Source organism: Epinephelus fuscoguttatus, linkage group LG7, assembly GCF_011397635.1.
Source record: "Epinephelus fuscoguttatus linkage group LG7, E.fuscoguttatus.final_Chr_v1".
Classification (NCBI taxonomy): domain Eukaryota; kingdom Metazoa; phylum Chordata; class Actinopteri; order Perciformes; family Serranidae; genus Epinephelus; species Epinephelus fuscoguttatus.
Window position 1 is genome coordinate 39960703 of NC_064758.1, and position 24894 is coordinate 39985596.

Sequence of the window (24894 nt, forward strand, 5' to 3'; positions counted from 1 at the left end):
TGACTCAGCTAGCTAGCAGCGCCATTAATGTTTATATTCCGCATTGTCACAAGCCCGAGTCTCATCTATGAGTAGAATGAATCCGCTGTTAAGTCTAGAACGTCCCGTCTACAGTGGGCTTGAGATGTGTCCGCGTTGAGGACTTGGCTCAGATTCCGGAGTTACTCTCTTATCCTGAATCCCCCTTAAGGAATCTGATCCCATTTTATTTGTTGGTGGGAACCTCTTGCGACTACCTGCCTTTGCTGACGTCGACCCCAGCAGGATACGAACCCGGCATGGAAGACAAGTGCTCTAAGCACTACCCTAGGGAGGCCCCCTCTCCCATCCATGAGTAGGTACACAGTTATTCGGCATGGTGATACGGTTGACAGTTGTAGTTCAGTAGAAAGACAATAACTCCGACATGAACCTGCCAACAAAAAGATCTGTGGATTATCTTGAATAACCAGGTCGTGATTTTTGGAAAGAGACATTGCTGTTGAGTTTTTCAAGTGTATTTTTTAGCACTTTGAGCACCACAAGCTGAGTGCCATCTAATTCCATTTTACTGGAGAGAAGGCAGACATCTCCACAGCTGATATGTGCAACACTTGGCAGCTCAAACCAAAACAATCTCACTTGATGAATAGTTCTACAGGTAAGAGGGAAAATATGTGTTTTTGATTTAGGGGTGAACTGTCCCTTTAAACAGTCAAAGTATGCCAGAGGGGTTCTAAGGAGTGTTTTGACTTTTGGCATCCTCCAACAACAGCCTGAAGGTTTAACACAGAGTATGGGAAAGTAGGTTTGTAAAGGTGAGAGCTCTCAGGACCTGGGAGTAGACCTAATTATTCAGTCTCTGGTGTACAGTCCCACCCAGAGAACATTTTGTCCTGGAAATTTATGAGAATCACACTTGCTGCAGCACATACCATTGATTACTGGTGTTATTTCAAATGTAGTAAGGTTTATGTCGGCCTCTTCACTTCCTTTCTTTAATGAACTTATGAGCTTCATGTAGAGATCAGAACATTTCACGACATGTCTTACCAAGAAGCGCCAAAAAAAAGAAAGTAAATTCTGTCTAGCATTGAGACGTGACATCCTGCTGTTTGCTGTGCGCCCTGCTGTGTGTCAGTCGTGTGGCGGTGTGGGTACAGAGGAGAGATGAATCAGGCAGATGGGAAAAGGTTGGATGTGCCGCCTGTGGGACTCAGTCTGGAGATAGTTCTGATAGGCAGCTGCTCTGCGGCTCTGCTGCGACTGCTGCAGCAGCAGCACAGTCTCCACGGGTTCAGCTCGCTCTGTGTGAATGTGTGTGTGATTTGCGTTCATGTGTACATTGCAGGATTCCTGTAGTTTCCCATTATTGGGTCTGTATGTAAGCTCTGCATAGAATGAGAAAGAGGACAAGGTGGGGAAGGATGGAGGGGAAGTGAGTGAGCAGGAGTGAGTGGGGAGGTACTGGGTGGGTGAGCCCGACAGAATTAGGTCAGTGTGGAGCTGAAGCTGAGGACTGTACAACCACGGGCCATCTCACCCAGTTCAAACATTCACAGAAGGGGGAGGCATCGCCTTGAGCCGCTGTGATTCACACTTTTTTTTCCACCTGACTGACGCTGCCCTCTGGTGGTGTAATGAGCACATAGTCACCAGTAATTCCTCCTTTTATATCCATGCACACTAAATAATGTTTTTGTCCAGATTATAAGAGTCATATATTCTTGGAGTATATTTCCTCTCATCATGCATTATCATATTCCTCCTTAGGTGCCTACTGTCTGTCTGTATTGGACTATGACAACACCAAAGGGCTGAATGTGAAGCACTACAAGATCAGGAAGCTGGACAGCGGAGGCTTCTACATCACATCACGCACGCAGTTCAGTAACCTGCAGCAGCTTGTCAGCCACTATCGCAGTGAGTTCATATTTGTTTATTGAGACAGTGTAATCCTGTATGACCTCACCTGGGAGAGTCTGAGAATGAAATACACTTTTTGTTCTACTGTTCATTTTATTACAGTCTTAGATATAAACTTTTCCTGAATGTCCAGATTTGTTTTCCTCGTCTGATGAATGTAGACTTGAGATTCTGTTTCACTTTGTTCAGTTTGTGTCAAATGCTTACCATCTGCATATGAGAGCACTTTATGTTTGACATTTTAAATATACACTCACTGGCCACTTTATTAGGTACACCTTGCTAGTACGGGTTGGACCCCTTTTGCCTTCAGACTTGCCTAAATTCTTTGTGTCATAGATTCAACAAGCTGCTGGAAACATTCCTCAGAGATTTTGGTCCATATTGACATGATAGCATTATACAGTCACTGCAGATTTGTCGGCTGCACATCATGATGAGAATCTCCCATTCCACCACACCATTACACCACCAGCAGCAGCCTGAACCGTTGATACAAGGCAGGATGGATCCATGCTTTCATGTTGTTTACACCAAATTCTGACCCTACCATCTGAATGTGGCAGCAGAAATCCAGACTCATCAGACCAGGCAACGTTTTTCCAATCTTCTATTGTCCAGTTTTGGTGAGCCTGTGTGAACTGTAGCCTCAGTTTCCTGTTGTTAGCTGACAGGAGTGGCACCTGGGGTGGTCTTCTGCTGCTGTAGCCCATCTGCTTCAAGGTTGGACAAGGTGTTGTTGCTTCAGAGATGGTCTTCTGCAGACCTTGGTTGGAACCAGTGCTTATTTGACTTCCTGTTGCCTTTCTATCATCTTGAACCAGTCTGGCCATTCTCCTCTGACCTCTGGCATCAACAAGGCATTTTGGCTCACTGGATATTTTCTCTTTTTGGGACCATCCTCTGTAAACCCTAGAGATGGTTGTGTGTGAAAATCCCAGTAGATCAGCAGGTTCTGGCACCAACAACCATGCCACGTTCAAAGTCACTTAAATCACCTTTCTTCCCCATTCTGATGCTCAGTTTGAACTTCAGCAGGTCTTCTTCACCATGTCTTCATGCCTAAATGCTCTGAGTTGCTGCCACATGATTGGCTGATTAGCTATTTGTGTTAACAAGTAGTTGAACAGGTGTATCTAATAAAGTGGCCGATAAGTGTATGGTTTGTACCATGGTATAATTTCCCATGTGTGCTGGGCATCTTCTGGTGTACGACCCTTAAATAAAAGATATAAATCTGATTAAGAAAGTCTCTCCCTCTTGCACCCTCAGATGATTATTCTGTGATTTTGAAGATGGATTTTTTTAACCATGTCTTCTTTGTGTCCCCCAGAGCATGCTGATGGACTGTGTCACAGTCTAACAGACATCTGTCCTGTGCTGAAGCCTCAGACTCAGGGCTTATCCAAGGACGCCTGGGAGATCCCAAGAGAGTCTCTCCGTCTTGACCTCAAGCTCGGACAGGGCTGCTTTGGAGAGGTGTGGATGGGTAAGCCACGCTTTGATCTATTTTCTGAACAAACCCTGCATATCTCCAAAACCCCAAAATAATAAGAGGAGAAAGTGCTTCTGCTGATATTTGTCTTCCTGTGGAGACATTTCCTTTTATTGCCCACTGAAAGAGGAAGTTTCAAGACACACTTCCAGTTAAATATTAACAAACCTTGTGAAGACCAAGGCGAACATAGAAGTTCTATTCTTTCATACTCTTTCTAAATCTTTACCCCAAAAAAATGCATCAGATCTTCTTCTTTTCTCTTTAAATGGAAAGTTTGGATATTTTGAAGTGGGGTTGTACAAGAGCCTCATCCATAATCAGTGTATTACCTAAACAACAAAACATATTTTCGCCACCAAAAAAATGTAAAACATCAGTTTAAGTGTGTGTTATATTTTGTATTTTTTCACCAATATACCTTGCTGTTATGCAGTGATTTCCAACAGATAACTGAAACTGTTAACTCAGTCTGTTCAAAGCCAGAGTCCACTGAGAAAAACTGTGATTTTACATCGCTGAACGCAGGAGCTGCTGGTCTAACTAGCAACTAGATGAGATGGTTTATCATCTCTATGCAATAACTGTCTGAACTTCTGATTTGCAGCTTTTCAGACTTATTTTGTGGCTGAATATAATTTTTAGCCTCATAAAATATGAATGAGGATAGTGATAGCGAGATACTGGCTACAGCTGCATTTGTAGCAGTGATGAAATGGCGAAAAACAGACACAAACGGGCATCAGTTCGACACCGGCACACCGTGATGGAAACGGAAGGCTTGGCGGGGACAGAGCACCAGCCGCAGCAAGCCAACACGCCGTCTACGGTCATTTTGACTTGACCAGCAGACTTTACTGCTAGCCGATTGGCTGTAGAAACAGGTGACATGCTTTATGTTCTAAAACCAGCAGCCAGGGATCTGACCAGCTGAGTTGCAGGTGACACCATCAGCCGGCTTGAGTCGAGCTCAGAACGGCCAGTTCATACCGCTGCTACTTTTCTCAGTCTAAAACGGTTTTATCATGTCACGAATCTTTGGTCTGAACTGGGCTAAATATGTTTGTCTGCTGCCCCCATGCACAGCAGTACCTTGCTTAGCTCCTGTGGCTGTATTTAATACACTACTATGGATAGGTTCCTCATACAACCCCACTTCATAAAATCCAGACTATCCCTTTAATGCTTTTGTTGTTGCTGTAGCTGATAACGGACATTCCCCTGCTCAGTGGGAAATACTGTATTTCACGGCCCTTGTCAGTTTGACAAATGATCAAAGTGAAGAAGAATCAATGGAAATTTTACCTCAGCAGGTTTACAGTTGGTGGCTGTCTGTTCTGATATGGGGTTTGACTGGTAAATAGTACTGTAAGCAGGTTTAAGAGAAGGCATGTAATTGAAGAGACATTGCATACGATGTCAGTTTATCCCCTCATCAGCACAGTCTTTCCTGTTACACCCTGACATCTGTAGAAGTACCCCATGAAGTACAGGTACCACTGGTTGGAAATAACTGGAGCAGGCATTATTCTGTCCTGTCCACTGTTGTTGATTAGGTTTTACATGACCCTAAGGTGGAAGCTGATAATTGAGTTCTAACAATCAATACTGATATGTCTGTTATTGCTCTTTTAAAAAAAAATCTTTTAACAGGAACATGGAACGGTACAACACGGGTGGCTATAAAGACTCTGAAGCCCGGCACTATGTCCCCTGAGGCCTTCCTCCAAGAAGCTCAGGTCATGAAGAAACTGAGACATGAAAAGCTGGTTCAGCTCTACGCCGTGGTGTCCGAGGAGCCGATCTACATCGTCACAGAATACATGGGACAAGGTCAGCGTGGACTCATCACATTTTCAGATATTGAGCATAGTGCTTGTTCAGGCAGGACACAATGTCAAGCTCAGCTCTCATCCCAGCTACATCAGCTGATCTCAAACAGCTCAATCAACCGATGGAGCAGCATTCAGGGTGCCCTATTTAAACTGCTCTGGCCTGTCTACTGTTGCTGCTTCCTCTGCAAACTGTTTTGCAACCTGCCTCCACCCCAGCTCCTCCTTTTTATGCTGTGTCTGATTCATCAATGTCATTTCTGTTGGTCACTGATGCTCTGTTCTGTTCCTGGGGAGTCTTTGCTGCCTTAGGCTTTCGATGTAGGCGCATGGAAGGGTAGGAAGGTTTGCTTGCTCTTCCTCAGCCTTTCCTTGTTTGCACATGGAAGGGCAGAGGGGTGTGTTCTCTCCACCTTAGGCTTTCCACGTATGCACGAAAAGGTCAAAGGTGTGCTTTCTCCACCTTAGGTTTGCACAGGCATGTGGAAGGGCAGAGAGGTGTTCTCTCTCCGCCTTACGCTTTCCCTGTAGGCACATGGAAGGGCAGGGAGGTTTGCTCTCTCCACCTTAGGCTTTCTGCGTGGGCCTAGCAAAGGCAGAGAGGCCCCAGAACAAATATATTATTGCAAATGGATATACAGTTTTCTTTGACTAAAGTTTTTCTGACTGAACTAAACAATTTTTACAATAAAATTGCGGAAACAAATAATGTTAATCATCAATTAGAGACAGTTTTTTAGTAAATGTCCCTACTGAATGGAGTCTTACAGGTGAAATACTGAAAACCTACATAACTAAGGATTTGTTTATCACAGGAGACAATCAAAACCAAATCAAGCTTTGGTGCATATACTGCCTGTAAAAACAAATGTATTTTGTAAATGTTATATTTTCTCATAACAAAACTTAATTTTAATAAATTAACTTCATCATGTATGTACAAAAACTGATGAATAGAAGATACTACTCTAACAGTGTCATTCTAACCTGTGGTATGTGTCCCCGCCAACAGGTAGCTTACTGGATTTCCTGAAAGGTGACATGGGTAAGATTCTCCGCCTCCCCCAGCTGGTGGACATGGCCTCACAGGTCAGCACTAATAATTTACTGCTGCATCAAGTAAATCATCCCATATTAAAATCTTGAGTGTTTTCCTTCTGTGTAGATCATCACAAAGCTTTGTCTGTTTCTCTCAGATTGCTTCAGGGATGGCTTATGTGGAGAGGATGAACTATGTGCACAGAGACCTGAGAGCTGCGAACATCCTGGTGGGAGATAACCTGGTTTGTAAAGTGGCTGATTTTGGTCTGGCTCGCCTCATTGAGGATAATGAGTATACTGCCAGGCAAGGTAAGACCACAAGAGGGTGCTGTTAGATTTTAGGGTTTGATTATTTATTTATTTTTGTAGACTGTGTCTTTATGTAGCACAGTGGTTCCTCATATTCTTAGCTTGTCATCACTTGCAACATTGCTGTCGTCAATTGATGGGAGAGGGAAAATAAAGAGTTTCATACATTGTTCTGTGATAGTGGGGAGCTACTGCTTTTGTTTCAGTCTGTGCTACACCGATCTCATTTTAACCTGCTGATACTTGTCCTCTTACAGGAGCCAAGTTTCCCATCAAGTGGACGGCTCCTGAGGCTGCTCTGTACGGCCGCTTCACCATTAAATCTGATGTCTGGTCATTTGGGGTCCTGCTGACTGAACTGGCCACTAAAGGCCGAGTACCCTATCCAGGCAAGGATCATTTTGTTTAGTCACCTAGACTCAGTTACTGACGTCACGCTCCACCAATCCATCATCAAAAAGATTTCTGACTGGGAGTCTGTTGGTCATGAGCAATCATATGATTCCAGTTGTGTTAATTTATGTGTTGCTAACATGCCTTTGCTCACCCAGGTATGGTGAACCGGGAGGTGTTAGACCAGGTGGAGCGTGGCTACAGAATGCCGTGCCCAGCAGAGTGCCCCGAATCCCTGCACGAGCTCATGCTGACCTGCTGGAGAAAAGAGCCCGAGGAGAGGCCCACCTTTGAGTACCTGCAGGGCTTCCTGGAGGATTACTTCACCTCCACGGAGCCTCAGTACCAGCCAGGAGAGAACCTGTAACTGGGCCGAGCGTGTGAAACGTGCATGCGTCATGCATGTGCAAAACAGAGCATGTGCATCTACTTCAGAGTGCATGGACAAGTATGTGTGAGGGTATGTATGTACAGTGTAACGGGGCAGAAAGCCAACTGCATTCTGGGTACAATCAGTAACTCTCTGACATGGAGGAGTATCAGTGGGACATCAAACCAATCAGCAACATTCAGTTCCTGCCTCTTTCCAAAGTCATTGTCACACTCTCAGCTCTGAGGGGCTGTTTTTAATTAAAAGACTAAACTGTGGTATTATTTTGAGTTGATCATACGGTACTGTGTTATTTTTGTTTGTCAGTCAATCAACACCCGACACACCCAAGCGGGTCTTTCTACCTTCTTTGTGTTTGAACAGCCCGAATAATATACATTCCCCATGCACTCTTCCTGCGTTAACTCACCTGGCTGATCTTGTTGCCAGTTTCAACACTGCAACTGACTGTGGCATAAAAGACTGCATACTGGTCAAACATGGGAGGATGAATGTTGGATACAAGTGTGGTCCTGCTGAAAGCATCACTTCAGGATGTCTATTTTTTACTGCGTTTCCTTTGGGACTCCATTTGAAACAGTCTGTCTTCCATTTTGCCACTTGAGAAGCAACTGTTTGGGAACGTACAATAATTTTGCCAGGATATTGTGGGTTTTATTTTCTTAATAGACCTGGATCAACTGGAATATATTCAGGTGAACGATTTTATTTTATAGCAATGCTTCCCCTGTGCAACATTTCGGCTAGTTTTCCAACTGCTGTGAGATTTAGTAGGAGACTAACACCCTTGATTCTCATAAGAGTGTGCAGTCTCACTCGCCGAATTGGTTTATCGCTGTGACCAACATACAGCTCAACTCAAAGAAGAGATGAGGCAGCGTCTGCCTCTCTATTTTCTAATTGTGACTTTTCTTACAAAAACAAAATGGCTACTGATCACTAACAGTCATCTCAGGATGGAGAAGACTAGATTTCTGCTGCAAGGATTTTTGTGCCAATGAAATTCTCTTTTGTACTCTCTTCTACTGTGTAAAAGTGTATTTTACTACTCTACTTTTCTTACAATGAAGTTTGAGTTGTGTAAGCAGTTCTTCTTCGTAAAGGAATAATCCACTGTTTTGAGATCCTGCGTGTACAGTACCAGCCGGCCCACCAGCATTGGTTTCAAGGTGTTGATTTGTTTTCAAGCGTTCAAATTAAAATCAGGTGAATCTTCTTTCATGTTTCCTCTCAGTTCTGACGTTCATTAAAGCTGGGGTAGGCAGAAATCTGGAAAAGGGGAAAAAAAAAAAAAAAAAAAAATTTGAATATACACCCTCCTCCTGCAGCTGTCCCATCTCTATCCTAAGCCCCTCCAGATGACCACGGGCATATGCACGCACTTTAAACAGTAACCCACCTCCCTGCGCTGCTCTCTCTGTGTTTATCAGACCACAAATGAGACAAGACATTAGCCACCCACCGTCCCTCCGCCTTGCTGCCCGCCACTGTGGACTGTATCCCCGGGAGGAAAACTGGCAGCAGCTCAGGAGATGAATCCTCGGTTGTGAGCAATAGCTGCTCGAACATGGCCAGCACAAACTCCCCAGTGCTAGATGTCATGGAGGCCTGGTGGCCAGCAGCAGGGTCTAACTTGTCAGCCGATCTGGCGGGGAATCGGGCTGTTCGGTCCCCTACGGACCTGGGGTGTTTGTGCTGGCTGGATTTGTGTTGCTGCAGCAGCTGACTGGGGACAGTCTCCAGAGCTGCTGCCAGCTTTCCTCCTGGTGAGGTGGTCTGTAGTGGCGGGGAGTGAGGCGGAGGACACACCATGATTCGAGGCTCTGGCTTACGTTAGCTACATAGACATGAAGCCACGGCTGTGAGCCTTTAGCTCTGGTTAGCAGAAGTCTAAATTATTAGCAACTTTCCATTTCTGAAACACTTAGCTTATATTAGTCTTAGATCTAGAATTGCCATCCTGCTATAGGGGAGGCAGTCGCTTGTTTTTGTTTTTCTAAATCAATCACAGTCAATCAATTCTGTGACGATGCCCTTGTAAAATAGTCAGTGACAAGGTTAATTGTTAGCATGACATGGCTAACATTACTTAACACTTATTAACAGGTTTAACAACATAGTCGAGCTGTTTCTGTTTGTTAAACAGCTCAGAGTTGGGTGTTAGTGCTGCTGCTGTGTTAGCTTGTGCTAACTAGCCGAACTCTGTAGGAAGAAAATGGCTCCTAAAGAGTGGCAACAGAAATTTTGCTGATCAGGATGGTCTGAGATCAGAACCCTGGCTCAAAAGGATCGCATTCAGGTATCATTTGACTGTTTGAGAGTTTGAGAGGATGTGCAAATCAACTCTGACCGGCCATGTCAGAAAACGGAGCAACTTCGGGCAAGAGTGTCCTGTGAGACAGAGTCTGGGCTTTTTAGAGGGGCATTTGCAAGTTGTTTTATTAGTTGTAGGCCTGTACATCAATTCACCAAAAGAACAAAGCAGGCAAGACTTATTGCATGATCCAAATCTCCATTATAACTTGCCAGTTTCAGTGTGTGGGTTGATCGCATCAGGGTTGTTGCTTCCCGTAGCAAAGGGGATTTTAAAAACGGTAAGAGACAGAGAGCAAAAAGGAGAATGCCGGCCAAAATAGTCGGCCCACGGCAGGTTTATGGCCACAGTCTACATTGGATGAGTCAGACTATGCCGATACTAACACATATTTTGTTTAGTTTTGTGTCAACTGTCTTGTAGACTCCTTTTGAAATTTTGCCTTTCTGTTTTTGGGCTGCTTTGCAGTGTAGGCAGTTGTTGCCAGTGCTGGAATAGCAACTTCCTCTGCAGAATACTCCACAATTGAATCAGGCTGTCCCGAAGGAGACATGCACATGCATCTGCATTTGTAGAACAGCCAATAGGAATGCCTTTCAGTTGCAGACGGGTAAACTGTCCAGTCATTTCATTTGGTCTGAATGAAATGACTGGCATTTCATTTGGTGTGAATGAAATGACTGGCCGGGCTTACTACAAGTCTACAAGTTTTCATTTATTGATTGTGGTCAGGATGTGAAGAGAATTTTCAACAAATATAACAAGAAAAGCTTTTTAAAACAAGTTGCCTACCCTCGCTTGAATATGAAGATTTCTATCTTGAATCAAATGGTGCATCTTTGTGCACGATCGTACACTGGAGGTTATGTTTCTGTCATAAATGAGCATCAGAGTGATCCTGTGCTGAGTCTGCCAACCAGTGCGCCTTCCCATATAAACAGCATGTATAGCAAATAAATTAGCATCTTGAAACTTAACTGTAAATATCCTTTATGCTAATATTTTTGTATATATCATCTTTATAATTTATTCCTTTTAAAAATAACCCAATTGTTTATTTTGCTTTGGCGTCATCGTTCAAACTTTAATGTTTATGGTACTTTATGGGTTAAATAACATTTGACAATAACGATATAAGTATATATTATAGAAACACTTTTACATTACAAGTATGTCTTTATTTTTTGTGCACGTATTTCTGTGAAACGTATCTTGGTTGTACATTTTCAGTCTGACAGAACTGGTGAGATCAGCTCCATGTCCCCTGACTCCCGACACCTCTGTCCTGCCAGATACTGATCCTCTACCAGCGTTACTCCTTCCCATAATACAATCAAAACCACAAATGTTTACATCGTGATAATCTTCGAATCATTTTGGTGCTGCTTCAGAGGCTGGTTAATGAGCAGGTAATCAAATGTCACTATTGTTTGTTTTTCTGGGTACATTGTTTGTGTGCTGCCATCCTCTGTGCTTCCACGATCGCTCGACAGTTTGATCTCCAGCTTGTTTTTCATAAAGCTCCTTATGGTTTAATAACTCCATGAAGAAGATGATGTGACTGCCACGAATGGGAGGAGTTTGATGTAGCGTCTACTGTGTCCTGTGGACATGGGTTATGCCACAATGAATGCATTGAGCTGCATGGGTGTAGTCAGGTTGGGTGTCCACTTCCTTTTCTCGACCTGTCTCACTGAATGCTGATGAGCAAAAGTGCATGAAAAAAAAGATCATATTGTTTGTATGCAGCCTTGCTTACAAGCCAAGGACATTTCCTGTGGGGTTCTGTGGGTCCTCTTTCTGGCTATGCAGATATTTTTTAAAATCTGTGATATTCCTATATATACTCTTTTCTACTGTATCCAATGGGAATTTTCAGATAAATAGCTCTTTGTTAAATCCTACTGAATATTGTTCAAATTTGAAAGTACGTTTGAATAAAATTTGTATATTGCCAACCGTATCCTATCGTGTTTATCAACTGAATAACGTTCTGTGTCTTTAATCACAATGAACTCATAGAGTTTGTGTTTGAAGTGAGTCAACAAGTCTGTGATCAAAGGTCATAACCGATAATAGACCTGCTTCTTTTTTGTCAGTTCAGTGAGGGCGTTTCTGCAAACCATGAAGAAGTAACATATGCACATTTTATATCTATCATATCAGTGTTTATAAAGTGACGTACATGAGCTGACTTTGCAATTGGGAGGAGGAGGGAATGGTGGATGGTGTGACCTCCAGGCGAGCTGCCAAGCTGCGGACCACTGTTCGAGACCAACAAACAACAAACCTGGCTGTGATTTAACGAGTCATTGCTGTGTTTTAGGCAACAGACATGGGTGTTTTATGGTAAACTATCACTGTTTGTCCATCAGGCACAGTGGCATGAAAAGCGGTTGTTTTTGACCAAGACATCTTAGGTTTCCCAGCAGGGATTGTGCCCCTAAAAGCAGGTATTTTAGGCCCGAACATGATCTTTTCCTCACCATAACAAAGTGGGTTTTTTTGCATTTAAATCTAACCACACATTAACCAAAGCATACTAACACACATTTTCAATGTATATGCTACATGGTAAATGGACTGCACTTGTATAGCACTTTACTAGTCTTCCAACCACTCAAGGTGCTTTTACACTACGTCACATTCACCCATTCACACACAGGTGTCCGAGTCTGCTCCTGGTGCCACCCGCTGCTCAGTAACCATTCACACTCACTCACACACTGATGTAACAGCCATCAGGTGCAATTTCGGTTTCAGTGTCTTGCACAAGGATACTTCGACATGCAGGCTTGAGGAGCCGGGGATTGAACCGCTGATCTCTCGATTGGTGGAGGATCCCTTTTACCTCTGAGCCACAGTCGCCCCAAACAAGTACAAATGCAAAGTATCCGTGGTTTGCAGAAACATACAATGCCAACATTTTTTCTGCCGACTGGGTTGATTATAGTGTTATAAAAGATGTAGAAAATACCACTGAGCAGAAAGTCAGTAACGTGTTTGGTGACAGCAGGACAACCAGATTAAATCTATAAAGAAATATCAACTTTATGAATATGTTATTGTTTATCAACTGTGGCCTTTAGTATTAGGAGACATTCTACTATGTTTGATATAATGTGGTGTAATGCAAGGTTCAAAGATGTATTTCAATATATTAAAATTAAAAATCTAACAAAGCACAAAAGATTTGTCAGCAAAATGTCCTTAAAATATAAAAGGTAAGGTAACAGTGCTCATTGTGCAGGCCTCTGTTAGCATTCACCATTAACATGTAAACAGCGTTTTAATATTGTATCTGGTTGAACTGGAGCTAATTTGAACTATTTTTATATACTTTTGGGTAGTTTAATATGTGTGTGCAAAGTCTCAATCTCTAGGGTAACCAGTCTGCAGTATGACTGTCACATAAATGAAGTGCAGTTAAAAGTGAAATGTTTGCACCTAAAATGTGGGGGAGTAGACGTGTTTAGAGGCATAAGATGGAAATACCCAGTGAAAGTACAAAATCTCAAAACTGTTTGACACTGTTTTGTTGGGGTTTCTTTTAACAGCTCACAAGGGGGGAAGAAACCCAGCACAGTTTTTTATCACCTTTTTTTTTCTAATTTTATGAGCATTGCTAGGTAGGGTTGCATCAATATACAAGGTAAACCGTGATAAAAAAAAAAGTTGACGGTCATCATACTGTGTACATTTGCTTTTCAAAAGGTTAGACTTTTTACACATACTTCCATTAACAAAATTATTTCAAGTTTCAATTATAGTAATAAAACGTTTGTTCATCCAACAATAACCCTTCCATTTTCATTCTGTTAGGGGTCATTCTGAGGGATACTAACATTCATTCTGTAATACTGTGAAACAGCGATATTTTCTGACACAGTTATTGTACCGTGAAAATCTCATACCGCTGCTAATAAACATGATTTGAACGGGTGAGATGTTTCAAAAGTCAGATACAGAAAATTCTGCATTAGTTTTGATCTGGCTTTTAGTGACCCAGCTATAAAACATGGATAAATACAATCAGGGTTTTCATATGCTCTTTTTCTGATTAAAGAATAATAATTTTCTATTATTACCATTACTATTATCTATTATTTCCAGTGTCTTCAAAACACAAGGATGTTGTCAAGTAGAGTACTATTTATTTATTTATTTATTTATTCATCCCTTTTTAAAAAAAATAAAATAAAATTGTTATCCTTTACACATACAGCAGTGGGGTCTGTGTGGACCCTAAAAAATGACAAAGTAACATCATGTCATTGTCAACAAAACACAAGAGTGCTGTCAAGTTCAGTACCTTGAATAAATGTACTAAATTACTTTCCATCATTTGTGTAAAAAAAAGAGATAAATAATAAAATAATATGAAGATATAAATAATGATAAGAAGAATTATTTATTATTGTTATTATTGTTATTGTTGTTGTTTTGTTGTAATCACATTTATGTATTTATTCATTTATTTATTATTTTTATTTATTATTTTTTATTCTTTGACAAGAGTGTTGTCAAGTTCAGCACTTGAGTAAATGTACTAAATTACTTTCCATCATCAGTGTAAAAAAGAGATAGATAAGAAAATAATGTGAAAATATAAATAATAAGAAGAACAATTGTTTGTTATTGTTGTTGTTGTTGTTGTAATCATATTTATTCATTTATTATTTTTATTTCTTTATTTGTTTGTATATATAACAAAACAAAAGGGTGTTGTCAAGTTCAGTACTTGAGTAAGTGTACTTAATTACTTTCCATCATTTGTGTGAAAAAGAGATAAATAATAAAATAATAATAATTGTTATTACTATTATTTTTATTTATTTCCTTTTTTCATTTTTATTTTTTATAAACTTTTATTAGTAGTGGTAGTATTAGTATTATCATTATTATTATTATTGTTATTATTGTAAACATTCTGCCTGGGCAACCATTTATTTATTTATTCATTTATTTCTTATTTTTATTTTTTACTTCTTATTTTTTTATTTATTTCCTTTTTTCATTTTTATTTTTTTATAAACTTTTAGTAGTAGTAGTAGTAGTATCCTTATCATTATCATTATCATTATTATTATTATTATTATTATTATTATTGCTATTATTATTGTAAACATTATGCCTGGGCAACCATTTATTTATTTATTCATTTATTTCTTATTTTTTATTTATTTCCTTTTTTCCTTTTTATTTTTTATAAACTTTTATGTTTTACTATTATTATTATTATTATTATTATTGTTGTTGTTATTGTTACAAGTACAGATTGCCATTATTATTGTTGTTGTTACTACAATAGTTGAAGCAGAGATATGGTTATCAGTCATCATACGTGATGCCCTCATGACAGCCATATCACCATAATCACCGACCCACCCTGGCGTCACGTGCCGCCGGTGCTCGCGCTGTGTCTTTACCAGAAAGTCCCGGAAGAGGCTGTACTCGTGCAGTGGGGGCGCGAGACGCAGGTGAGCCAACGAGCGCGCACTCTGTACCTGTAAACAAAGACAAAGCGCACAAACATGGAAACGAGAGCCAGGATACAGTTTCACGGAGACTCGGCGGTGACAGCAGGACTTCAGAGCCGGTAACGTTACCTCAGGAGACATTTTATAATTCGACTCAAGAGGACAGAGCCAGTGTGTCGGTGCTTTGGCTTCATTCAGAGACTCTTCTGTCATGTTGTAAGTTATTCTGTGAGTTTAAAAGTTTGGGGTTTTGTTGCCTAATGATGTGCTGGTGCTTTCTGGTGACACTCAGTGTATGTTTTGTAACTCACCCTCTCTGTAACACACATGAATGAATGAATGTGTTTCTCATAGAGCTTCATGGTGACCATATTTTCTGTCAGCTCTCACAGCACTGAGTGTTCTCTTAAATCTGGCTGCTTGCACTTGGTAACATGTTGTGACTGCAGCCTGCTTTGGCACAGCAACTCACACTCAGTGCCACACCTTCCTGTTCATTTACCAGCTTCCTATCATTGTGAGGTCTTTACATTTTAAAGGTCTTAATGTCTCAGTACAAACTGTGGAGGTCTGTTAGAGGCAGATAAAAGGAGGAAATTACATCTGTTTTCTTTCCTCTCCTCTCTCTATCCCTCTCATTCTCCCTTCTATTTTTTTTTTTTTTTTATCTCTCTCTTTCCAAAACCTGCCAGGCTGGAGATCAGTGTTTGATCCAACATCCTGATACACACAGCGTTGCCAGACACACTGCGCAGAGCTTACACATGTAATAAGGTGGGTCAGTCTAATCCAATCCAATCCACTGGCTCCGGAGAAAATTAGGTCAATTCACCTTTTAAATCCCGGTTGCTTCTGTTTCATCTTGTCCACAACATTCCTGCTAAAACTCATCTCTTTCCCCAGAATTGCCTAACATAAGTCAGATGATGATGACTCTGTGTCTGTGTATGTGTGTGTGTGTGGGGGCCTAGCTTTACCACAGATGACGCTTCTTTTAAAGCATGACCACCCTCCAGAATATATTTAGCAGTGTCTCAAAAGGTGATTTTAACCACGAGGAGCTTGTTTGTGCTTTTATGTCTGTGCTTTATTTTCTGTTTTAGGTAGCTTGAGGAGTGTACAGCAGCATCAGAGCGGAGCATAAATACAGCAGCCTCCGTGAGAGTTGGATAAAAGACGGTCCTCCGAGTTATTTTTAGTTTTGACAGGTTGTCTTGTCTTCACAGGCCGTTTGATTCTCGCTGTAACGTGGCGGAAAAGCGGCTCCATTTTGCAGCCAGGAGACTTTCACCTTGATGCAATCTTGATTAATCATTTCAGACCAAAGGTATCTCTACTGTGCACATGTGAGGAAGCTTATTTGCTTGCTCTTGCATTGTCCACATTGCGATTAATGGGTAGCTGGTAGGGCAATTAATGATTTTGAAGGTAATTATCCGTCAAAAATCTCAGGTTTAAATGCCTCTGGGTGCTCGTGAGAAATACTGGTTGCATCAAAGCTGGATTATGTTCACCAGAGCTGTGCTTTTATGTTGAGGCTTCTGTGTCGGGATCATTTAGGTCTCCATGGTGCACTGTTTGTCTTCGGATTTATGGTAGGCAGTAACTTGTTTGAGTAAATGGAGCCATATGCAACAGAGTGAAAGGCTGTAATGCAACAAAACAGGAAGACAGACGCCTTTAAGCTTCTTTTAAAAGCTGTGTCACCATGATGTTCTCCTCCAGTGAATATCTACAGATCATTATTGGTAAAACAAAAATGAACAGCAGCTGAAATGCAGCTTCCATCAGACATGCACGGTCATGCACACACACATGCTGCAGTGGTCTGTAATTATAGACAGTGTGTCTCAGGTGGACGGCAGAGGCTGCAGATTTAGCAGCAGAGGGGGGAGCTGCTGTGAGGTTGATGTTAACGTCAGGAAGTGATGCATGACTGTTCGTTACAGGAAATGTCAGCCACTAGAAACATGTTTCACACGTACTGTACATGTTTCTGCATTTTCTTCCTGCTGCTAGACAAAGTGTGATGGTGGATGTGAACTGCAGGAGCTGTTCTTTGAAACAGTGAGTTTATTGTTTTAGTGTGATATTTACGTAAAAGATTAGCATCTAGCCTGTGGTGCCATAAGTTGCCAAAAAAAACCCTCCTTAAGTAAATGTTGACAAATAGATGAGAGCTTATAGTGAATACCAATTACTTAAAAACAATTGTGCTGTATTTGTTCCTGTAGTTATAGATACTGTCTAAAAAGCTGCTGTAATATCTGCTAAGGTTGCAATGTTATGACAGTTTCAAGTTGCACGCTGATATGAAAATTGATGGTTATCACACCAGGAACATTTGCATATCTACAGTACTGAAAAGAAAATGCAACCAGATGGAGAACCAAAAAAACCTTCTGTTTTCATTCCTTCAAGTATCATTGGAGCTGATTGTAACCCTAATAATATTAATTGTGTTACATGGATACCATCATGGAGTGATAATTATAATAATCTTTATTAAAAATCGCTTTTCAGAACAGAGTTACAAAGTGCTTGTCAGTAATTAAAACAGACAAGACATGAAAACAACAACTTTTAAAAGAACTGATAAAAACTGTAAAAACTGAGGAAATTAAAGACAGTTTAAATGAACTTAAAACTCAAGTAAAATCAGGAAAGGCTCTCTGATAAAAGTATGTTTTAAGAAGGGACTTAAAGGGATAGTGCACCCAAAAATGAAAATTCAGCCATTATCTACTCACCCATATGCCGAGGGAGGCTCAGGTGAAGTTTTAGAGTCCTCACATCCCTTGCGGAGATCCAAGGGGAGAGGAGGTAGCAACACAACTCCACCTAATGGAGACTGACGTCGCCCCAGATTCAAACGTCCAAAAACACAGAATTGAAACCACAAAATATTTCCATACTGCTCGTCTGTAGTGATCCAAGTGTCCTGAAGCCCCGACATAAAAAGTTGTTTGGAAAAAAGTCATTTGAACTCTGTTTTAAGCCTCATTGTAGCCTGTAGCTCTGACTGCCCGTCTGTACACCGAGCTCACATGTGCGCAGTTGCGCGCAAGACCAGCGAAAGCACGTGAACACACATGAAGGCAGTGCCCATGTCTCACGGTCTTGCGCAAGCGCACACATGTGAGCTCCTGTACAGAGAGGCAGTGAGAGATCACTGACTTGGCCGACCTGATTGTTCCAGAGCCTCAAGGACCTCAAAGTATGTCCTGGCGTGTACGGTACTAGGGGGTCGGACATATAGCTGGGAGAGAGTAGGTTAGTTATTGTAGGCCGATGCGGAAGTTAGTGTCACCCTGGTTCCCTCGTCCAAAGGCCAATGGGATTTTACCATTGGCAAACAAATGTTTATGACGTGTTTTGTTCAGCAAGGTAATCGTCACAAATTAACACCACTTTCATGATTATTGAAGCCTAAATGCAATTGCCAGAGGTAAAAAGCTAACATTAGGCTTTAAACGAACTACACCATAGTTGCATGACTTCAGCGTCGCCACCCCATTGAGGCTGTAAAGCTGTGTTGGTGTGATGATGGTCTGTAGTCTCATTTAGCAACGTGCTAGCAGCCGCCTTTTTAAGACACGTAGAAGCTTCAAAATGAACAAGCGGGGGATTTACTGCTGCGTTTTATGTTGGAGAACATTGGAGAACAAGAAAGTCTGTTAAGCTCGTGTTAACCACAAACACATTCAAAAGAAAACCCATTGACTAAAGACGAGGAAGCAGGAAGTGCTGACTCATTACTGGAGCACTCCTATACCGCGAAACTGCAAAACTCTCTCAGACGGTTAGAGTACAATGAAAATCTTATTCCATTGCACCCCAGCTACTGATTTAGGCAAATGTTAAATTCTTTGCTCAGATTGCCCGAAAGTCATGCTGCGATGTTGGATATTGTAGAGACTGTGATGAATACAAATACAGTACAGATGCCACAGTTACGATGTAAACATTTAATTGCATGTCATGGTGTGTTATTTATACTAGGACAGTTTTCCAATATATCGCAATATATTGACTCTTTAATCTCCATCTGGTAGGAGGCCCTGGGGCAGACCCAGAACATGCTGGAGGGATTACATATCTTGTCTAGCCTGGGAACACCTCGGCGTCCCCCAGAAGGAGCTGGAAAGTGTTGCTGGAGAGAGGGACGTCTGGAATACTTTGCTTAGCCGCGACCTGGCAGCGATTAGTCGATAGACAGGAGATTGATCTGCAGCAGTTTTAATAATCAGTTCATTATTGGCCCAGCTAACACGGTGGTGCAGTGGTTAGCATTGTCGCCTCGTGGCAACAGAGTTCTGGGCTCAAACCCACAGGCCGGTGGGGCCCTTCTTTGTGGAGTTTGCATGTTCTCCCCGTGTCAGTTTGGGTTTCCTCCAGGTGCTCCAGCTTCCTCCCACAGTCCAAAGACATGCAGGTTAACTGGTGACTCTAAATTGTCCATAGGTGTGAATGTGAGTGTGAATGGTTGTCTGTCTCTATGTGTCAGCCCTGTGATAGTCTGGTGACCTGTCCAGGGTGAACCCCACCTCTCACCCAGTGTCAGCTGGGATAGGCTCCAGCCCCTCTGTGACCCTGAATAAGATAAGCAGTTACGGATAACGAATGAGTTCATTGTTGGTTTTAGGTTCTTATCCGTAATGATTATCTGGTTTTCCTTGTTTAACATTACAGTAAATGTAGTATATTTGGGCGAGAGTTGGTTGCAAGACTTTGGAGACGTCATGAGGGCTGTGATAAATTGTGAACGGTGTTTTTTTATGTTGTATAGACCAACCCATTCCCAATTATTAATTAATGTTGAAAATAATCATCAGTTGCAGCCTTACTTTTGTCAGTTTAATCTAAAATATTACATGTGTTTCATTATGAACTGCATGCACCCACCATTCCTGCAAACTTCATTTAACCGTATCACCCAGCTCCAGGTAACCTGTAGTTTTTCTTGTCTGGTTGAGGTGGTACACGTTATTCCAGTCCAACCATATGGAAAAAGTTTCCTTTTCACTTTGTGTTTGAGCCGTATGTTTCCATTAAACTGTGTACTTTGTGTACGTACTCAAACTAATGACAGGCACACCTCCTGAGGCAGTGTGTCAGAATGACACATCAGCTGTGGGCGGGCTCTTTAGTGCAGTACAGGCGTTAAAAAGATACAGTGAGCCGCAGAAACCACATCGAGGAAGTTAGTAATGACTCAGCTGACTAGGTGACAAATAAGTCCTACATGTTTCATGTGGACTATAATTAGGGGAACACAGGAAGGAAACTTCACACAGCACAGAAGGTGGAAGACTGGACCACCTCTATAAACGTTAACAACAAGGACTTTGTAACCCTTTGATCATTTACAGTAAACCTTTTCCCAGCAGCTCAGTTACCTCCAGGAAGGAAGTTCTAAAACCATGATATAACCTCCAGTTTCACAGTTAACCAACAAACCCAGTGACCACAGGACAGGGGAAGCCAGCATCCTCCACTATGGCGAGCCAGGACCCTGTCAACCCTTCACATGCTACGTTCGACCTCTTCGTCCAAGCCCAGACTTGTAAGGATGTGAAGCATCACTTTGCTGTGCTCTGCAAGCAACTGGACATCAGTCCGAAGGATTACAGGAGCTTCTACTCTAAGTTAAAGGAAAGACTGAACTACTGGAAGGCCAAAGCTCTGTGGACCAAGCTGGACAAAAGGGCTTCTCACCAAGATTACAAGCAAGGAAAAGTCTGCACCAAAAACAAGGTAGCGGCGTTCGTCTTTTTCTGTATTTTAATAGCATGTTGAAGATAGTCTTTGCTTGCTTTTTATATTGATAGTTCTTTTTATTTCAATGATGACTAGACATAGACTGCAGTGGCTTTGATTCAGGTTCCATTTCTGTCCTTATTTATTGTTTTCTTGTTTTGTTGTGCAAATTAATTCTTTATTTCTTCATAATGACAATGCGCCACATAATTTCAGCCACTACTAAACAGGTACAGAGGTGACTTTTTGTCATTCTACGATCTAAAGGCTGTTTTAAGGCTTTTCAGAATTCTTGGGAGAACACAGGAAACCCCTAATATTAGATGATTATCAGATTTAAATATTTGTTATAAATGTTAGTGCAAAATGCCAGCACCTCAGAGCCATAAATATTTATTTTTATTATTTTATTTAATGTTCAAACTGGTAAACTACTTTTTTTTGATAAATATACACTCATTCTGAATTTGATGCCCACAGCACGTTCCAAAAAGTTGAGACAGGGACATGTTTACCACTGTGTTACATCACCTTCTCTTTTGACAACACTCGAGCGTTTGGGGACTGAGGACACTAATTGTTGAAAATTTGAAAGTGAAATTTCTCTCTTAAGACTCACAAGTAAGGCCCCACAAAAATATGGAGAGATGAGTTTTTTCTTATCGAAAGCGTCTTGAAGCTGGCTTTGCAAAAAAAGGCTTCCCCAAGTATTTAATAAATTTCAGCTTGCATGTTCAATACTTTCTGTGTCATTACACTTTGTCGTACATACTTTTTATGGATTCAAATGTCACTCGTGTAGTTTTATTGAGCTAATACCAATGTCTAGTCTTAATAGTTGCATTGGAAATAAGTGTAACCAGGGTGTCTACGGGTCCTTAAAGGCCTGAAAAAGTCTTAAATTATCTTAAACTCAGCTTCGATGGGTCTTGAAATATTTTCGGTCACATTACCACGAAAATTTCTCCAGCCTGACAGAGCCAATGACTGTTTACAAGCATTGGACAGACCAAAGATTTGCAGTAATGAATAGCATCTATGACAGCAGTGAGATTTTGTTTTCTTTTTACATTTAACACATTAAACCTAAACTCACCCAACTGTTGTCATTTTCCCTTACTGTTCATATTGAACTGACATCAGTGTGTTTACTTTGAAAAAGTACAAACACGTGTCACACACACCCATATATAATGTGTATTTCCATTTCAGGTGTGGTCTTAAATTTCATAAAAGGCGGTATTAAAAAGGTCTTATAAAGTCTTAAATATTGCTTGGTTATATCTGTAGACACCCTGGTAACCAGAAACAAAGACTTGTTTTCCTCACTGGATGTCTAAAAGGATTTGTAAACCATTGCAATTTGTGTTTATTTACATTTACACAGCTTCACAACTGTTTTATTTGCTGCTGATTAGATAAAAAACAACAGGACTTTAATGAAACCTGTTTTATCACATGGCTCCATTTTAACGTTGCACTGATTGCCCTGCAGGACTCTTACTTGATTTTCTCGTCCTTTGATTGGCATCTTATCTCCACGCTGGCTGTTTGTCTCTCTTATAGTGTCTTGTGTTGGGTGCTGGGCCATGTGGGCTGAGGACGGCCATTGAGCTGGCCTTACTGGGGGCACAGGTGGTGGTGTTGGAGAAGAGAGAGTCTTTCTCCAGGAACAACGTTCTCCATCTGTGGCCCTACACCATTTATGACCTCCGCGGGCTCGGAGCCAAGAAGTTCTACGGCAAATTCTGCACTGGGTCTCTGGATCACATCAGTGAGTGACTAATGACTGTTATCAATGGACTGTCCTTTATAGTGAACCAGATCTGATGTTTGTTTTGAAAGGATACTGTATTCTGATTAGCTGATTAATTCATTCTGGGCACACCCTTTAGAAAAGTACTTTACCTAAGACATTACCATAATCAGCAACATTTGTAATGACTGATCAATACTTTAAGTCGATTATCAACCAAAATTACTGCTCAAATTGAGATATGCTGCTTCTCTCTGGTTTCTGACTGTTGATCAGAAAAATTAAGCAAACTGAAGGCATGACACTGGGCTCTGGGAAATTTTTATGGGCATCTTACTCTAATTCCTGACATTATAAAATCTAAACATTTAAAGGTGGAGTATGAAACTTTTGTGTGTCCCCTTTGGCAGTGAGAGTAATTATCACCAGTCTGAGTTCGTCTACATGCTGCCTCGATGTGTTACCCACTAGATTTCTAAAGTCTGTGCTGAGCAGTTTGTTACCACCACTCGCTCACATAGTTAACATGTCACTACAATCTGGAACATTCCCAAAGGCCTTGAAAACTGCGGTCATAAAGCCTCTCCTAAAGAAGAGCAGTCTTGATGCCACAGTACTGAACAACTACTGGCCCATTTCAAATCTGCCGATTTTAGGCAAAGTCCTTGAGAAAGTTGTTTACCAACAGCTTACTGACTTTCTCCTAAAGAACAACTCCTTTGATGTTTTCCAGTCAGGTTTTAGACCCCATCACAGCACTGAGACCGCTCTTATTAAGGTGACAAATGACATCTGCCTGAACACTGACGCAGGCAAAGTCTCAGTTTTAGTCCTGCTAGATCTGAGTGCTGCTTTTGACATTGTCGATCATGAGATCCTTTCACAGAGACTAGAGGACTGGGCGGGCATCTCTGACACTGCCCTAAATTGGCTGAAGTCCTATCTAGAAGACAGGAAGTACTTTGTTGAAATTGGTAACTGTGTCTCAGACCACATGGCCTTGACCTGCGGGGTGCCCCAAGGGTCAATCCTGGGACCCCTTCTGTTCAATCTCTACATGCTGCCTTTAGGCCAGTTAATACAAAGTAATAATGTGTCCTACCACAATTATGCAGACGACACTCAGATCTATGTCTCACTGACAGCAGGTGAATATGGACCAGTGGATTCACTCTGTCACTGCATCCAACAGGTCAGTGTGTGGATGCAAAACAACTTTCTCCAGCTAAATTCAGACAAGACTGAAGTCATCGTATTTGGTCCACAGAAACAAAGAGAAAGTGTCAACAGTCACCTCCAGTCTCTCTCTCTAAAACCTACAAATCAGGTTAGAAATCTCGGGGTAATAATGGACTCAGACTTGAACTTTAACAGCCACATCAAATCAATAACATCAGCAGCTTTTTACCATCTAAAAAACATTGCCAAAATCAAACGTATAGTGTCTAAACCTGACTTGGAGAGACTTATCCATGCATTTGTCTCTAGTAGGTTAGACTACTGTAACGGCCTGCTCACTGGCCTCTCCAAACGGGCTGTAAGGCAGCTGCAGTACATCCAGAATGCTGCTGCTCGGGTCCTGACCAGAACCAGGAAGTACGAGCACATTAGTCCTGCGCTCAGGTCTCTACGCTGGCTTCCTGGGGCTCAGAGAATAGACTTTAAAGCAGCTCTGCTTGTGTACAAGTCTCTCCATGGCCTAGCACCAAAGTACATCTCTGACATGTTAGTGCCATATGAACCATCTCGGACTCTGAGGACCTCAGGGACCGGCCTCCTGCTGGTGCCCAGAGTCAGGACTAAACATGGGGAATCAGGATTCCAGTTTTATGCAGCTAAAATCTGGAACAGTCTTTCTGAAGATGTGAGACAGGCCTCTACTCTGACAATGTTCAAATCTAGGCTCAAAACAGCTCTATTTCACTGTGCATATGGTTGAAAGGATCTTATCTGCACTCTTCTCTTTTAAAGTTCATTTTATAATGATTATTTATGTTTTTATTTTGTATTGTGATTTTAATGCATTTTCTTGTTCTGTAAAGCACTTTGAATTACTTTGTGTACGAATTGTGCTCTACAAATAAACTTGCCTTGCCTTGCCTTGCCTAATTACACAACACTGTTGACGTATGTAGGCGAGGTCACCGCATCTTCCTCGCCCCCAGGAGCGCTCCCTTCAAGTCTTAATTATTTCTTTCTTAATTTCCCTCCTCTGAAC

The 24894-nt window shown here is 41.5% G+C and overlaps 2 protein-coding genes across 5 annotated transcripts in view; both read left to right on the top strand.

Annotated features, from left to right (window-relative positions):
• The window catches only part of src (v-src avian sarcoma (Schmidt-Ruppin A-2) viral oncogene homolog), a 47114-nt gene extending 35471 nt beyond the window's left edge, over positions 1–11643 (top strand). The window contains exons 6-12 of the mRNA XM_049581391.1: positions 1753–1902; positions 3239–3394; positions 5054–5233; positions 6245–6321; positions 6429–6582; positions 6840–6971; positions 7134–11643. Coding sequence (XP_049437348.1) covers positions 1753–1902; positions 3239–3394; positions 5054–5233; positions 6245–6321; positions 6429–6582; positions 6840–6971; positions 7134–7342 — 1058 coding nt within the window. The 3' untranslated portion in view covers positions 7343–11643. The remainder of the gene's footprint in view (positions 1–1752; positions 1903–3238; positions 3395–5053; positions 5234–6244; positions 6322–6428; positions 6583–6839; positions 6972–7133) is intronic.
• A 3481-nt stretch (positions 11644–15124) lies between these two features.
• The window catches only part of mical1 (microtubule associated monooxygenase, calponin and LIM domain containing 1), a 41150-nt gene continuing 31380 nt past the window's right edge, over positions 15125–24894 (top strand). The window contains exons 1-5 of one of the 4 annotated variants that reach the window (XM_049581341.1): positions 15125–15376; positions 15853–15934; positions 16387–16487; positions 19216–20917; positions 22487–22694. In XM_049581341.1, coding sequence (XP_049437298.1) covers positions 20660–20917; positions 22487–22694 — 466 coding nt within the window. In that variant the 5' untranslated portion in view covers positions 15125–15376; positions 15853–15934; positions 16387–16487; positions 19216–20659. Of the gene's footprint in view, positions 15377–15852; positions 15935–16386; positions 16488–16588; positions 17228–19215; positions 20918–22486; positions 22695–24894 lie in introns of those variants that run through there. The other 3 variants (XM_049581342.1, XM_049581340.1, XM_049581344.1) reach the window with 3 other exon arrangements.